At 33.5% G+C, this 14,990-nt stretch overlaps 11 protein-coding genes across 11 annotated transcripts; 6 read left to right on the forward strand and 5 right to left on the reverse strand.

The window, feature by feature from the left end:
* Positions 1-259: 259 nt before the first annotated feature.
* Positions 260-1,552, forward strand: NAEGRDRAFT_30077 (uncharacterized protein; the record flags this gene model as incomplete). The annotated part of the gene is made up of 1 exon (XM_002682195.1): positions 260-1,552. The coding sequence occupies one exon, from the start codon at positions 260-262 to the stop codon at positions 1,550-1,552; it is 1,293 nt and encodes a 430-aa protein (XP_002682241.1).
* A 368-nt stretch (positions 1,553-1,920) lies between these two features.
* On the reverse strand, positions 1,921-3,378 carry NAEGRDRAFT_78023 (cytochrome P450; the record flags this gene model as incomplete). The annotated part of the gene is made up of 2 exons (XM_002682387.1): positions 1,921-2,878; positions 2,925-3,378. The coding sequence occupies 2 exons, from the start codon at positions 3,376-3,378 to the stop codon at positions 1,935-1,937; spliced, it is 1,398 nt and encodes a 465-aa protein (XP_002682433.1). The 3' UTR covers positions 1,921-1,934.
* Positions 3,379-3,916: 538 nt separating this feature from the next.
* On the reverse strand, positions 3,917-4,803 carry NAEGRDRAFT_62237 (uncharacterized protein; the record flags this gene model as incomplete). The annotated part of the gene is made up of 2 exons (XM_002682388.1): positions 3,917-4,084; positions 4,138-4,803. The coding sequence occupies 2 exons, from the start codon at positions 4,801-4,803 to the stop codon at positions 3,917-3,919; spliced, it is 834 nt and encodes a 277-aa protein (XP_002682434.1).
* A 659-nt stretch (positions 4,804-5,462) lies between these two features.
* On the forward strand, positions 5,463-7,693 carry NAEGRDRAFT_29938 (uncharacterized protein; the record flags this gene model as incomplete). Its single annotated transcript, XM_002682196.1, has 3 exons — positions 5,463-5,736; positions 5,841-6,065; positions 6,111-7,693. The coding sequence occupies 3 exons, from the start codon at positions 5,463-5,465 to the stop codon at positions 7,691-7,693; spliced, it is 2,082 nt and encodes a 693-aa protein (XP_002682242.1).
* Positions 7,694-7,830: 137 nt separating this feature from the next.
* On the reverse strand, positions 7,831-8,610 carry NAEGRDRAFT_62239 (uncharacterized protein; the record flags this gene model as incomplete). Its single annotated transcript, XM_002682389.1, has 2 exons — positions 7,831-7,975; positions 8,108-8,610. The coding sequence occupies 2 exons, from the start codon at positions 8,608-8,610 to the stop codon at positions 7,831-7,833; spliced, it is 648 nt and encodes a 215-aa protein (XP_002682435.1).
* Positions 8,611-8,813: 203 nt separating this feature from the next.
* On the forward strand, positions 8,814-9,356 carry NAEGRDRAFT_78024 (uncharacterized protein; the record flags this gene model as incomplete). The annotated part of the gene is made up of 2 exons (XM_002682197.1): positions 8,814-8,915; positions 9,012-9,356. 2 exons carry the CDS (start codon positions 8,814-8,816, stop codon positions 9,243-9,245), a joined length of 336 nt encoding a protein of 111 aa, XP_002682243.1. The 3' UTR covers positions 9,246-9,356.
* Positions 9,357-9,494: 138 nt separating this feature from the next.
* On the forward strand, positions 9,495-10,412 carry NAEGRDRAFT_45663 (uncharacterized protein; the record flags this gene model as incomplete). Its single annotated transcript, XM_002682198.1, has 1 exon — positions 9,495-10,412. One exon carries the CDS (start codon positions 9,495-9,497, stop codon positions 10,410-10,412), a length of 918 nt encoding a protein of 305 aa, XP_002682244.1.
* Positions 10,413-10,592: 180 nt separating this feature from the next.
* Positions 10,593-10,880, forward strand: NAEGRDRAFT_44241 (uncharacterized protein; the record flags this gene model as incomplete). The annotated part of the gene is made up of 1 exon (XM_002682199.1): positions 10,593-10,880. One exon carries the CDS (start codon positions 10,593-10,595, stop codon positions 10,878-10,880), a length of 288 nt encoding a protein of 95 aa, XP_002682245.1.
* Positions 10,881-11,048: 168 nt separating this feature from the next.
* On the reverse strand, positions 11,049-11,690 carry NAEGRDRAFT_62242 (uncharacterized protein; the record flags this gene model as incomplete). Its single annotated transcript, XM_002682390.1, has 1 exon — positions 11,049-11,690. One exon carries the CDS (start codon positions 11,688-11,690, stop codon positions 11,049-11,051), a length of 642 nt encoding a protein of 213 aa, XP_002682436.1.
* A 328-nt stretch (positions 11,691-12,018) lies between these two features.
* On the forward strand, positions 12,019-13,437 carry NAEGRDRAFT_55992 (amine oxidase:FAD dependent oxidoreductase). Its single transcript, XM_002682200.1, has 2 exons — positions 12,019-12,316; positions 12,356-13,437. The coding sequence occupies exons 1-2, from the start codon at positions 12,106-12,108 to the stop codon at positions 13,420-13,422; spliced, it is 1,278 nt and encodes a 425-aa protein (XP_002682246.1). The 5' UTR covers positions 12,019-12,105; the 3' UTR covers positions 13,423-13,437.
* Positions 13,438-13,451: 14 nt separating this feature from the next.
* NAEGRDRAFT_45665 (uncharacterized protein) lies at positions 13,452-14,723 on the reverse strand (the record flags this gene model as incomplete). Its single annotated transcript, XM_002682391.1, has 1 exon — positions 13,452-14,723. One exon carries the CDS (start codon positions 14,721-14,723, stop codon positions 13,452-13,454), a length of 1,272 nt encoding a protein of 423 aa, XP_002682437.1.
* Between the last annotated feature and the right edge of the window lie 267 nt (positions 14,724-14,990).

The following is a 14,990-nucleotide window of genomic DNA, read 5'->3' on the forward strand; positions in this document are numbered from 1 at the left end:
TTTTCTATTCTTAAATTTTATCTGGATAGCCCGCAAAACACTAAAAGAACAATCAATTAACTCAATGGAAACTATCATTGTTAACCCAAATCCAATCCAAAATGAAATTGTAGACTATGAATCAGTAACTAATACTGAACACTTAAATTATATTATTGAGAAGAGTGAAGTATGTTCTGATAGAACTTCTCTTCTCCCACTTCCATCAAAGGAAGTAAAACCAGAAGATGTACCAGTCTTTGGTTTTGATTATGAATCAATGGACAAGAAAGCCTTCTTTGAACAATACAATGTTGATTTTATTCCAACAGAAATGTCAACCAAGAAAATTATCAAACACATGTATGAAACAAAGATCAAGGCTGAAAACCAAAATGATGAACTCCCAACAATTGAGGAACCTTTCTATGTTGTTGACTTGTCTGAGGTGCTAGGACAAGTTAAAACATGGAGAGAAGAATTACCACGTGTTACTCCTTTCTATGCTATTAAGTGTAATCCAAATCCTCAATTCTTGTCAGTTCTTGAAAAGCTTGGTTGTGGTTTTGATGTTGCTTCACGTGATGAAATTGAACGTGTCAAGCATGTCATTACTAACAATGATGAATTGGCCAATAGATGTATTTATGCCAATCCTTGTCACCCTATTTCTCACTTGAGATATGCTCGTACCAGTGGTGTTCAATATACTACTGCTGACAATATTGATGAGTTGTACAAGTTGAAGAAATATTGGCCAGAAGCTCAAATTGTTATTCGTATCAAGACTGACGATAGTCATTCTCTCTGTCAATTCAGTACTAAATTTGGTGCTGAATTGAGCGTTGCTTTTGAAATGGTTGATATCATCAAAGATTTAGGCTTGAATCTTGCTGGTGTTTCATTCCATGTTGGCTCTGGTTGTAATGATGTTAATTCTTTCATCAAAGCAATTAGAGATGCTCGTGCTGTTTTTGATTACGGCTTTAAGGTTTTGAACAAGAAATTGTGGTTGCTCGACCTTGGTGGAGGTTGGCAAGGAAGAAGTCAAAAGCACGGAAATGCTGCTTTCATTTCTGTTGCTAGAACCATCAAACCCCTCTTAGATGAATTGTTCCCTGTCGAAAGTGGAACTCAAATCATTGCTGAACCAGGTAGATATATTGCTCACAGTACTCACACTTTGATTACTTCAATCTTCTCTAGAAGAATTGAAAAGTCTCGTGTTTTGTATTATATCTACGAAGGTGTTTACCATAGTTTCAATTGTCTTATCTTTGACCATGCTGAACCTGAATTGAAATTCTTGAGCTATGAAGAACTCATCTCTGACAATGTTACAGATGAAGTTGAAAACAGAGTTGGACATTCTGATAAGGCTGTCACCTTGTACGGTTCTACTTGTGATAGTATGGACGTCATTATCAAGGACTCTCACCAACTTCCAAACTGTTTGGAATGTGGTGATGTTATCTTTGTAGAAGAATTTGGTGCTTATACTAACTCTGCTTCTACTGAGTTCAACGGTTTTAAATCAGCAAAGATTTACTACATTGCCAGAATTGATCAATAAAGCTCTATTCATTCTTATTCAATTAAATTTCAAATAATTTTATGTGAAATCAAACATGTCAGAATAGTTTGAATTTTAAATACTATTAGTGTTTACTAAATATGGCCTGATTCAATTTCAACTATTTTCAAGGTAGTCAATAGAGAATTGACGGAAATCAGAAACGTCCAAAAACAACTAATACATCTGTAATCAATTTCATACTGTTAGAATTGAATATAATTGTCAGTTTTCATCACAAAGCTTACACTATTACACTCCATCTCATTCATTTTACAAAATATCATGTTAGGGTCAAATATAAATACACTCCTCTTGGGTCTCTTAGGAGAACAATCTGAGAAAGTTTCGTATTGATGGCTCAATATCTTCAATTTTGAATTTATTGAATTGGTTTAACCTTGATCTTTAAATTTAAAGGAGCAACAGTAATTCCAACATTTTCTTCCACTTCCTCATCGCTCAAACTGTAAAATTGATATTTTTGCAATAATCTGGATAATACCATGCAAATTTCTCTCTCAGCAAATCTAAAACCAATACATTTTCTCAAACCCTTTGAGAATGGAATAAATGTAAAATCATTTCTTCTTTCCAGTTGACCTTCAGTGTTTAAAAATCTATTTGGATCAAATTTAGATGGTTCACTCCAATATCTTTCATCCAAGTGAGTTCCTCCAATAAAAATATCAATTTCAGTATCTTTTGGAATTGTGAATTTACCAAGTGTGGTCTCCTTCTTGCAAACTTGTTTGATAACACTGGTAACTGGTGGATGAAGTCTCAACGATTCCATAATTACAGCATTCAAATATTGGAAACTTTCATAATCATCCATAGTTGCTCCTCTCTTTCTTCCCAACAAGTTGAAAACCTCTTGTCTTGCTTTCTGTTGAATTTCCTCATTTCTTGACAATTCATAAATAATCCACTGCAAAGTAGTGGAAGAGGTGTGAAAACCAGCTGCACTCAATACAAAAGCATTACTAATAAGCTCATCATCACTCAGTAACTTGTCTTGAGTATTTGCCTTGACTAACAAACTCAAAATATCCTTATGGTCATAATCAGCACCCATTTCTTCAATTTCTCTCTTTCTCTCATTGACACATTTCAATAGGACACCATGAACCTTTTCGACTGCCTTATCCAAACCTGAAAGTTTGCAAGCCAATGGATACAATGAAGGATAATTGATGAGAATATATCTTCTCAACACAACGCCAACATCAATGATATAATTGAGAGATTTGGTAAAGTCTCTTCCTTCATTATCTTCTGCAAATATTCCAAAAGAAAATCCAAATCCTGCCTTACCCAAAACATCTGTTGAAGGTTTAGTATAATCCAAATCAATATTTCAAAAACATACCCAAAGTAACATTTGAAAAATCAATGTTTGGCTCAATAATAAAACAACCATCACGATCTCTCTCAAGATTTTTCCACTTGGTTTCGAATAATAAATCAGATGTTTCAATAGATTTCTCACAAACAAATCTCAAATTATCATCATTGAATGCCAAATTACATGCAGCATGATGTTTCTTCCAAGTTTCAGTTCTTAAGGCAGTCAAAATATTCTCACCAAAGACACTCAACATGTCATACTCAAAGAATGGCTTTTCAAAGAAGGATTGCTTGGAGGTGAACAATTCCTTCAACATTTCCCTATCACTCACCACCAGAACATTATAGTAGAGCATTGAAATTCGTAGAGATTTGGTCTCTGGATCACCGTGAGTCTTCATCAGGGTGCTCACTCCTCTCCAATCCTGTAAATTATAGAGTGGAGCAAGGAGAGGCAATCGGAAGGGAAAATACATGATCTGACTGATTCCCTTCATGTGTGAGACTTTTTGATAATTGGAATACCATCGACGAGCCCAAATAATCAATTGAATCAAAATTAATAGGAAAATTAGTAAGAAAATTGTTGATAGCATGATTTTTGATATGATCACTCTCTAATGTTCTTTTTGTTTTTTAATATTTAAATCTCCTAATATTAATATGATGCTGATAATTTATAGTGTTTTGATCATCCATGAAAAGTTAGTGCAGGCCGCGGGTGTTTAAGCAATTCCTACGGATGTCCTGGACACAAGTTTTTTGCAATTCCGAAATCCATAGATCAACCAGGAATGGAACATAATAAAATTCTTCTCATTGTAAATGTATTTTTATATTCTTAATTATCATTGTAATGTTTTGGTCAACTTTAATGTTTTTAAGAATGTTTTTTTTAATAATAAATTATAAAATTGTTGCTTAGATGGATTGAATCTGATGAAGGAATGGAATCCAATTCCATAGCTATCTTTCACAATTCAATCACAATTCATGCCTAGTATACTGAATAATCTATACACGATCCAAATCATCTAGGTCGGTAACTTCACTAGCTGGAATGAGAGTATCAGCGTCCAATAAATACTCTTCATAGGTCATTGGTGGCATAATACCTTCAACAGATCGACAATATCTTTCATACTCTTGTCGCTTAACTTGGTTTTGTTTTTCTTCTTCGGTCTGTTGTTGTTGTACAGTGGAACTGGTGAGTTGTGAACCACTTGAAACTCCACTACTACGCTGCTTCCTTCAAGTATTTCTCGTTGTAATTCAGTTGCTTGTTTTTGAGATTTCAGAATGTTTTGAGCATCCTTTACAGCTTCTTGTTCCTTCTTTGCATTTTCTAAAATTTCTTTTTCGGCCTGTTTACTCAGCAATTCCTCTTCTTCTTTAAGGTTAGCCTTCTGCAATTTGGTTGCATCAACTTCACCAAAGAACTTGTTGGCTTTTTGAACGTATTCTTTCATTTGTTTATCCCAATCTTCGTCAACTTCCTCATCCTGTTGAGATGTCCTTGAGTTTCTCTTTTTTTTAGTTTGTTTCTGTTTCTTTTTCTTCTTTTTCTTTACTTCAAAATCAGAGTCATCTGAATCCTTTTCGGAATCAGAATCAGAAGTGTCAAAAGAAGAGGTCTTTTTACTTGTTGATGTTTCGATTGACTTTCTTTTGGCTACTCTAGGATTTCTATTGGTAGTAGAGGTTGAACTACTAGTGGCTGTTGATGTAGATTCTGGTTTATCATCATCTTCTGATAAACTAAATGCTTCCTCTTCTGTTGTTGGTGGACGAATAATCGTCTCAAAACGAGTTTCATTATCATCATCTTTATGAGTAGATCCGAATAGTTCTGATGATAACTTTCTTCCTCTATCAGTTTTTTTCTTTGCAAATACTCTCATTTTGGAGAAGTTTAAACTTGTCACGCAGTGTGATGATGATTTGATCCTGCTGCTGATGAAAACACACAATAAACAAACGTTATGGTGTCAAGTTATTTTTTTGATTTTGAAAACTTGAAAAAGGCGCCAAACGTGTGTAACGGAAACATTTGGATAACAAATTACATCTTCATCATGATGAATATAAAATATAAGAAGATAAATACCACTGTGTTATCTAATCGTCGGAATGTTGTCAAATAATTATTGAAAAATCCTGTTATTATTTTTTTAATTGAAACCCAAAATTTTATGAACATTTAATTAATTGGTATTTTTGGTGTGAACAGTTTGAGCAGGGGACCTTTGAATGATGAAACAAAACTCTTTATCTAAACCTAGCTCTATGATTCGATGTGATTATTCCTAAGTTCAAATTATTATTCTGACCAATTTGATTGTTGCAATTAGTTAATTTATTGCATATTGTACAGACCTTTTTATTGACATTATTTCTTCTTTAAAGAAGGACATTTTTGAAAGAAAACATTCATCCTCATTATCTTGACAATTCTTTCTTCTGAAGCTTTTCACAATCCAGAAAATGTTTTGGGCTTGAATTGTCTGGGAATCGTTTTGCCGCCAAAAACAATTTTAAAACGTTAATCAATTCAAAAAAAATGACCGATTTTTCATCAAACAAAATCTTTGCTCCAAAGACTGATGGAAATGTCGATTTGAGTACAATAACCGAGTCGAATGCCGGAACAGTCTTTGGTTTATTTATTAATAATTTTAAACAGGATAATCAATATATTTATAAGGATCAAATGAGGTCTCACTTTGCTAATGGGCTCTACTATTTAGAAGTTGAATTGTTGCACCTCTCGGCATTCAATGATAATTTACATAATGCCATCATTAACACACCTAATACATATATTCCTTTGGTAAGTTTGATGATACGGAAATTCTAAAATTTTGGAAATAGGTGGAAAAACATGTCAAGGAAAGTGTCATACCCAAACTGTGTAAACCAACAACTGAAAAACAATCAGAAGAAGAATTTAAAGAATTTTTGAAGGATATTCCTTTTCAAGTCACATTCAAATGGTCAATTGCAAAACCTATTAACATTAGAGATTTGAAAGCAGAAGACGTTGGTAAAGTTGTTTGTGTGAAAGGAATCATTATTAATAATTCTAGAGTGAGTGTAAAGATTGAAAAGGCCTATATTAGATGTTCTCTTTGTCCTAAGGAAGAAATCATTCATGTAAATCCAGGTTAGTATATTATATTTCAGTAAATTTGGATCTGACACATTTTAGGTTTTACTGGAATAACACTTCCAACAAGATGTAACAATGAAGGTGGATGTAAAGGATCTTTCAGAGTAGTACCTGATAAATGTAAATATTACGATCAACAAACACTCAAATTACAGGAAAGCCCTGAAACTGTAACAACAGGTGACATGCCTAGAACCATTTTAATGTATAGTGATAGATATCTTGTTGAAAGAACGCCACCAGGTACAAGAGTCAATGCAGTTGCAATTATGAGTACATTCCACTCTTCTGGAGCTAAGAAATCGGATTCTAATATTTCACAACCTTATTTAAGAGTAATTGGATTTGAAATTACAAATGATGGTTCTGGTAGATCAAGGATTGAATTTTCAAGCAGTGAGGAAAATGAAATGAGACAATTCGCCAAACAAAAGAATCTCTACAAGAATATTGCAGAATCTATTGACCCTGCCATTTATGGTTGCGAAGATATTAAGAAGGCTCTTGCTTGTCAATTATTTGGAGGTTCTGCCAAAACGCTCAATGATGGTATTAGAAGAAGAGGTGACATTAATGTTTTGCTCCTTGGTGACCCTTCCACTGCCAAATCTCAATTACTGAAATTTGTGGAAAAGGTTGCCCCAATTGGAGTTTATACAAGTGGTAAAGGCAGTAGTGCTGCTGGTTTAACTGCTTGTGTTATTAAGGAACCTGGAACAGGTGAATTCTATTTGGAAGGAGGGTCAATGGTTCTGGCTGATGGTGGTATTGTCTGTATTGACGAATTTGACAAGATGAGAGAACAAGACAGAGTTGCTATTCACGAAGCTATGGAACAACAAACTATTTCAATTGCCAAAGCTGGTATCACAACTGTATTGAACAGTAGAACGTCTGTTTTAGCAGCTGCCAACCCTCTCTTTGGTAGATATGATGATTTCAGATCTCCAGCTGAACAAATTGATTTCCAAACTACTATCCTTTCAAGATTTGACATGATATTTATTGTGAGAGATTTGGTGGATAAAGACAGAGATCAGAGAATTGCCAATCACGTTCTTAATCACAAGCGTGATAGCACTAAGAATACACAAGACGAAAGTAGCATCTACAAACTCAAGAGGTATATTGCCTTTGCTCGTTCATCTTGTTCACCTAGATTGAGTGATGATGCCTCTGAATTTTTATTGAATTTCTATGTACAACAAAGAGAAGCCAGTAAGACTGAAGACTCTATTATTCCTATAACGGTAAGACAATTGGAAGCCTTAATTCGTATTTCAGAATCTCTTGCCAAAATGGAACTTGCTGATTCAGCCACTCTCAAACATGCAGAAGAAGCAGTGAGATTATTCAAGAGCTCTACAGTCGAAGCCATCAATAGTCATGGTTTGGGTGGAGAACTTGCATTAGCTTCCATGTCAAAAGATTTACAAAATATTGAAAATGAAATCCTCAAAATTACTCCTATCGGTCACACAACACAAGTTGAAGCCATTGTTAGTAATTTGGAAAATGCTGGTTTCAAACGCCATCTCATTGAAAAGGCCATATTTGTTATGTGTCAAAGAAAAGATATGGAATATAAGGCACAACGAAGATTCATCCAAAGAAATAGATAATTTAACAAATAACCAAATAAAACAGAGCTCTCTAATAATTTAAGATTTTATTTAACAATAAGGAGATCTATAAAATACAATAATTTAAACGGTGTTTATTACTTAGTTATTCCCAATGATATGAAATTGTTGTTAATTTACAACAAACTACTATCAGGGACCTTATCTCCCAACATAATGTTATCCATTTCTCTTTCGCTGAGTCCTTGCTTCTTCTTTTCAATGTAAAGTAATTCTTCATCTTCATGCAGATATCCTTCAGGCTTGAATGATTCTTCCAAACTATTTCCGAATAATTATTGTTATTTTGTGATGATGGTTATTATTATTAATAATAATATTCAAATTATTATTATGTGATGATGATAATTTCCGGAATTAATTTCCAATCATGTTAATTATTGAACAACTTACACTTGTTGATAGAGAGCATTAGCATATAATTGGTCATTGACGAAGGCTTGTCTAATAATTTGATTATAGTCATCAGTGAGTGAGTCCAACTTGGAGTTGTATGATTCCAAAGCGTTATAGAGGAGAGACATGGCCTCAGTGTTAATGTTTTTCATGTTTTGATGGACGTGTTCCTTTGGTTGCTTGAGAGCTTTAGCAACAGCAGAGACGATGAAACTTTCCAATCTGTTTTTAGACAATTTAGAGAGGGATTCATCAACAACAACTCTATTAACGGTACCCAATCCATTAACGTAGGCTGTAACATTTGGTGTATTTTCTCCGGTGAAGGCTTTTCCAATATATTCCTTATACTTTAATTCATTTCTTAATTTGAGAGTATTATTTTCAATGTGGTGCATAATTTCAGCTCCTTGTTGTGGTGAAAGTTTGTGTCCTCTCACTAAAAATCTCACCAATTTTTGCATTGGAGAAGCGACAGTCTTTTGAGTTTTAAGCATCATTTTTTTTATTCAATCAATTTTTTAATAAATTTTTATTTTATTTAATTATATTTCATCGTTGTGAATGATAACAATATTTATGATCGTCCACCTATTAGTAATAAACACTAGTAATATGATAACAATCATATAGTTCGGCAAGAGTGAGATTGCTATCATCACAGACAATTAATTCCAAACAAAAAATTTAAAAAAAATATTTCATGGCTTCAGCATCGCTCGGACCGTGCTTGGCACTTGCAGTGTGTATCGCTGGAATTGGAGGTGGACCATATCTTGGTAGAAGATTATTTGAAGGAGAATGGGTAGGTTTTGAAACTAGTAAAAAGAGTGTTAAATAGTCGAAAATTTATAATTTCATATTTATTATTGGATATTGAATATCAACATCATGATGATAGAGAGAAAAACAAAAACCAGACTTTTTCAGATACGGTTTGTGGATGAGAGACTATGCTGTCTCTGATACTATCCGAGAAGGAGTTGAACCAACAAATGCTTCCATCAAATCACCAGTGGCCAAGCCAGTTTTTGGTTTGTTTGGACCAAATATTGATACCACAAATCCAATGAAGAAGGAATTTGATGAACAAATGGATAGATTATTACTTGAAGTTGCTTTCAAATCAAAGTAAATAATATTGATAATAATTTGGAATTTTGATGCAAATGATAAATAGGGCTACAATATTTGTTATTTGTGTAGTAAATACAATTAGAAAATAAATCAGGTGGCGATTATTATATGATGTTTTTACTAAATGATGAATAATAGAAATGAGGATATTAGAATTCAATAACTATTGGCAAATGGTGCCATCGTTAATTACCGTTATTATTATGAAATTAAAACACTCCATCTTCAAATAATAGATAAAGAAAAAATGTCATCACAACAAGATAGCCAATCGTCATCCACAAAACACAAAGTTGATCCGAATGGAAAGTATTATGAAGTTTTAGGAATTGAAAATTGGCAAGATGCCTCTTCCGAAATTATTCAAAAAGGTTTTCGTAAGATGGCAGCACTCTACCATCCTGATAGAGTTGTCGATGATGAAGAGAAAAAGAAGGACTATGAGACCAAATTTTCTAAAATAACAGAAGCCAACTCAATCCTCAAAGATCCCGAACTCAAAACTAAATATGATCTTATTCTAAAGCAAGCAGAATTTAAAGAAAAGCAAAAACAGGAAATGGATGAAAAAACTAAAGAGTTGAGAGAATCTTTGGAGGAGAGAGAAAAACAAGCTCATCAAAATCGATTGAAAAAAGAGAATATGGATCTAGTCTTTGCTAATAAGGAATTGGCATCAAGAATTAAGGAAAGTGGAGCCTATGATGCCCTGTACAAAGTTCAAGAAAAGAAGCAGGAAAGAGAAAAGAAGGAAAAAAAAGACAAGAAGGAATCAGGTCCCACTCGACAAGTCATAGTTTCTTGGAAGAAATCTCAGGAAATAACTGAAGAAAAACTCAAAGTACTCTTTACAAGATTATTTGGACTTATTGAAATTATGATTTTCAAGGAAGCCAAAAGGAAATGCATTATTTCTTTCGAATCCGAGTCAAGTGCTCAGAAAGCAAAAGAATTCGATTGGGATGATCTCATTCAATACAAATTTAAAGTCAAACTAGCTGGAGGATCTTCATCGTCAACAACTGAAGAGAATGATACTAAAAAAAGAGCAATGAGTGAAGCAACAACGATTGAATCTGACTCTGAGGAAGAATCAAGCAAACAGGATTATGATCTCAATTTAAGACTAATGAGAATGGCCAATAAGAAACACAAAATAACCTAATTTGATTTTCAACATTTTATAGAACATGTGAAGAAGGTAAAAGTATTAGTCGAGATGAAAAGAAATGATGATAGCAAGATAAGGACCTATTCTGAACCAAATGAAGGTGAAGAGAAAGTTCCAATAATTATTAATTCCCATTTCAAATAAAAAACAATAAATTTTAAAAGTTAAAAAAAAATGGTGTTATTTTTCAGTTTTTTTAAAACTCTTGTTGATAAGGAAGTGATTGTCGAGTTGAAGAATGATGTATCACTGAGAGGAACTTTGCACAGTGTTGATCAATATTTAAATGTTAAATTAAATAATGTACAAGTTGAGGACAAGGAAAAGTATCCATATTTATGCTGTATTAAAAATTGTTTCATCAGAGGAAGCACAGTCCGATATATACAACTCCCAGCTGCTGATGTGGATACGGAAGCATTACAAAATGCTACAAGAAAGGAACATATGCGTAAGAAATAATTTTGGAATCAATTTCATGTACATATATTAAATTATTAATTTTATTATGATGGTGATGATTATTTTCACAATTTATTATAAATTAAAACGGAGAGGAGATTGGAATACTATTAATTGTTCAGGATGTATTTGTTTTAACTCGATAGTCTTGTTATTTCTACAACTTTATCACAGTGCATCAAAGATGTCATCAAATGAAATTGGAGTAATTGCTGAAGGCATTGGAGAAGGTAGTGGAAGACCACTTGAATCAACATCAACTTGAAAAGGAAGTGAAGAATCCTCACTAGTTGGAGGCTTGGTCACTTGTTTCATCTTTTCGTCAGAAAGTGTCACAAATACATCTTCAGCCTTACCAGTCTCTGGATTAAATTCCATAAATATTGGAGTTGGATATTCTAAAAAGTCTGCTATAGAATCAGCTTGTGGACAAAGTTCAATAGCCTCACATTCTTCAATTGTTGGTATTTTCAATTGTGGTTTTTGATTTGTTAAATTCTTGGTAGTCAATTCGGATTTTTTCTTCTTTGTAGGTTGTTGATTTGTTTGTGTTGTGATTGTTGACTTCTCTTGATTTGTAATATCACCAAGAGCCTTTCGTTTCTGACCTCCTGTTGTTGTCTTTTGTGATGAAAAAGATTTATCCTGAGTTTCTTTTATTTTGATCGGACCCGAAGATGATGAAAGAATATTCTTCTTTATAGATGGAGTAGAAGGAGGCACTGAATTTTCTAAATCAGTGACAGCTTTTATCTTTTCGTGATGAATTTGTTGTTGTTGCTGACGATCCACAATGATTTGTCTTTTCATTTTTTATTTAAAAACTTATTCGAAAATCAAGTAACAAAACGGCAAAAAATGGCGCCAAGCCAAAATTGTCCTCTCTTGATAACTGTAAACACCAAACTCAAAACCAACCTTAATTATCCTCCAATTGTGCACTAACGACAGCCTCATTATTATTATAATACTACCAAACAAGCTACTCAATAGCCTTTCATCCCGCCCAATTCACACAGTTTATTCTCACAACAATAGCCTAAGAAACGAGAATGCACAATTTTTCTTCATTTGGTATTTTTTTTGCACTTCGCACTCCAAGCAACTTTGTTCAAATTTGAAAAGAAAAAAAATGAAACAACAATCAACATTATGCTGTAACGTCTTGATAATAGGTGGTGGTTTGGCTGGGCTTTCCGCTGCTCATCATTTTAACTCGGTGGGAATGAGTGATTTCCTTATTGTCGAAGCTGACTCTCGTTTGGGTGGGCGTATCTATTCTGATACCCAAAGTGGTATTGAAATTGGTGCTGAATTTATTCATGGTCAAGGAAGCATGGCTCATGATATTCTTACCAAGTTGAAAGTACCACTCGATCACGTTTTTGATTTTTCAAAGACTAATCCAAAGGAACATGGTGCCATGTATTTCATTGGTAAGTGTTTTTTAGTTTGATATGCTTATCGGAAATTAGATGGAAAACTTCATTCGATTGATTCACCTATTGCTAAGGAAATGCTTGGTATTATTGATGAATTGATGGAAGATAAGGAATTAAAAACAAGCCCAGATATGTCAATTAAGGAATGGTTAGTCAAGAGAAAGATTCCAGAAAAGTATCACGTTTTTATTGATTCACTCCTCGCCAAAACAAATGGTGGGTGCATTAATACAGTTAGTGCTAAGGGTATACAAGAAGAAGGAAACAAGTGGCCATATGGTTCAGGAAACTTCCAGCTTAATGGTGACCACTATATGGAACCATCCTTGATGAAATATTTATTGAATAATTTATCACTTAAGGATCAGGTTAAACTTGATTATGTTGTCCGTAAAATTGATTATACATGCAAATCGGGAATGATTAAGATCAATGATGGTGAAATTTTGTGTAATAAGGTCATTTGTACCGTCCCTATCACTGCATTGAAGAATCAAACTGTTGTTTTTAATCCACCATTGTCACCAATTAAGAAGCACATTATTCAAAACATGTTACCAATGCAAAGTGGTATGAAAGTTGTTTTGAGATTTAAGAAACCATTCTGGAGAACAATGATTCCAGATACTAATATTATCATCCTTGGTGATGAAAATCCATTTGTTGCTCAACTCTGGTTCCCACATACAACTCAACAAAAGCACGATCAATATGGTTACTACATGACTGGTTTCAGTATGGGTAATAAGACTGATCATGGTCTTTTTTACACAGAAGAAGAAATTGCTCAAAGTATGAGAAAGATGGTTCACAAAGTTTTTGGTTTGAATGAATCTAATGACGGTTTCATTGGAGGTATTGTCAAGAATTGGCAATCATTCCAATACGTTGCTGGTTCATATGCCTATTGTGGTGTTACTGATGCCTCCAGAAAGAACTTTGTTGAAAATTGTAGACAAGTTTTGGGTGAACCAATTGAAAATAGAATCTACTTTGCAGGTGAAATTTATGCTGACTATTCTCCAGCCACAATTCATGGTTCTATGGAAACAGGTGATGCTGTTGCCAAGTCCATCATGAGCAGAGGATCCAAGTTATAAACAATTTATTGAACTAGCATTTCTCTTATTTAAAGTTGTGAAGCATCAAAGGTTCGAGGAGCATCATCATCCCCTTCTCTTGAAGGCATGTTATCGTTGAGTGTTTCATTTGATTTCATTCCTCTTTGCTCGCTGAGGATTGAGTAAATGGTCCTTCCATTATTAATATAAATATCCACAAACTTTCTATCAAATTCAAACATATTATCCTCTGAATCGTCTAAAATTATAATATCCTTGATTTCTTCTGGAATATCTTTCGAAGTATCCTTTCTCAAGTAGGATGATTCTAATTTTTCTTCCTCAACTGTAAACATATTGATCTTCTCCTTTGTGTAGGTCTTGGTATTTTGTAAATGGGTGAAGAGTGAGTAGCATCGGGTGAGAGAATTGGCATGGTAGGTACACTTCTTTGAGCAAGTATCCATTTCTAAAAGTTCATAACATTCAGAGATCACCTTCCAGAATGAATAGCTTCTAATATTCGTCTGATAACAAGTGTCAATGACTGTAAATTTAAATCTGATATCCACTCCTTGTTCATTGACCGTGACATCCTTCTTTTTAATCTCATCACTAATAAGGAATAACAGTGACTCCTTCACATGGATGCATCTCTGCAATAAACCAATGCATTGAGTGAGAAGGTACTTATTCAATTTAGTGTTTTTCATGACATGTATCAAAACTCTTGCCTTGAATTCCCAAATCTGTGTCATGAAACTGGCCACATGTGACTTGGAAAATTTCTGACTCTTTGGCAAGACACCATTCTTTCTAATAATTTCATACTCTATTACATTCAAATATTTAATAATCATATATTCTGCACCAGTATCTCCTTTCATATTATTCATAATCTTCAATAAACATCTTAGGAAGGTATCGAGAATTTCTCTCCTAATCACAATCGGAACTTTCAACAATTTGAACATTTTAAGAAAATTAGCAATGGAATCATCACTGAAAATATAGGAAAGCAATTCATCACCATCATTAAATTCTTGATTAATTCCTTGCATTCCGATACTTTGAAAAATTAATTCCACAACCTTGGTATATTCCCTCTTCATATACATATGATCCAATTCGTATTTTAAACAATTAGGTTCCATTTCCTTTCCTCTCTCTTGACAATACCAATTGCTAGTATGAAATTGTGCAATATATTTAATATTGTTATTATTATTTTCATCATGATGATTATTTTCCGAATATTCAGTTGTTGTTTCTTCTTCTATTGGAGCATTAAATTCCGAACCAGAATTTTGCAAGGGATTTACCTCTTTCTGTTGACTCATTTTTTTGTAAACGGAAAATGCAATTTTGTAATTGATTGTGAAGTTTTTTTGTATTTAGAAATATAGTTCGTTTCTTTCAGAACTATTATCTCCCTACAGAACCAACTTTTCAAATCAATCAAATGCACAAATTAACAATTGTCTGAAATGGTCAACTCTGTACAATTGGTAACTTTCAACAATTTTCTGCATTCACTCAAAGATGTTAAATTGTCCTGAACTAACTTACCGTACCGAACGAGAGTGATTCGTATTGTTTATAACATT

This window comes from Naegleria gruberi (genome assembly GCF_000004985.1).
Source record: "Naegleria gruberi genomic scaffold NAEGRscaffold_3, whole genome shotgun sequence".
Lineage (NCBI taxonomy): Eukaryota > Heterolobosea > Eutetramitea > Acrasida > Naegleriidae > Naegleria > Naegleria gruberi.

Coding starts and splice junctions, on each gene's coding strand:
- NAEGRDRAFT_55992 (XM_002682200.1), top strand. CDS start 12,106: ATGAGTGATTTCCTTATTGTCGAAGCTGACTCTCGTTTGGGTGGGCGT. Junction 12,317..12,355: donor TGGTGCCATGTATTTCATTG/GTAAGTGTTTTT, acceptor ATCGGAAATTAG/ATGGAAAACTTCATTCGATT.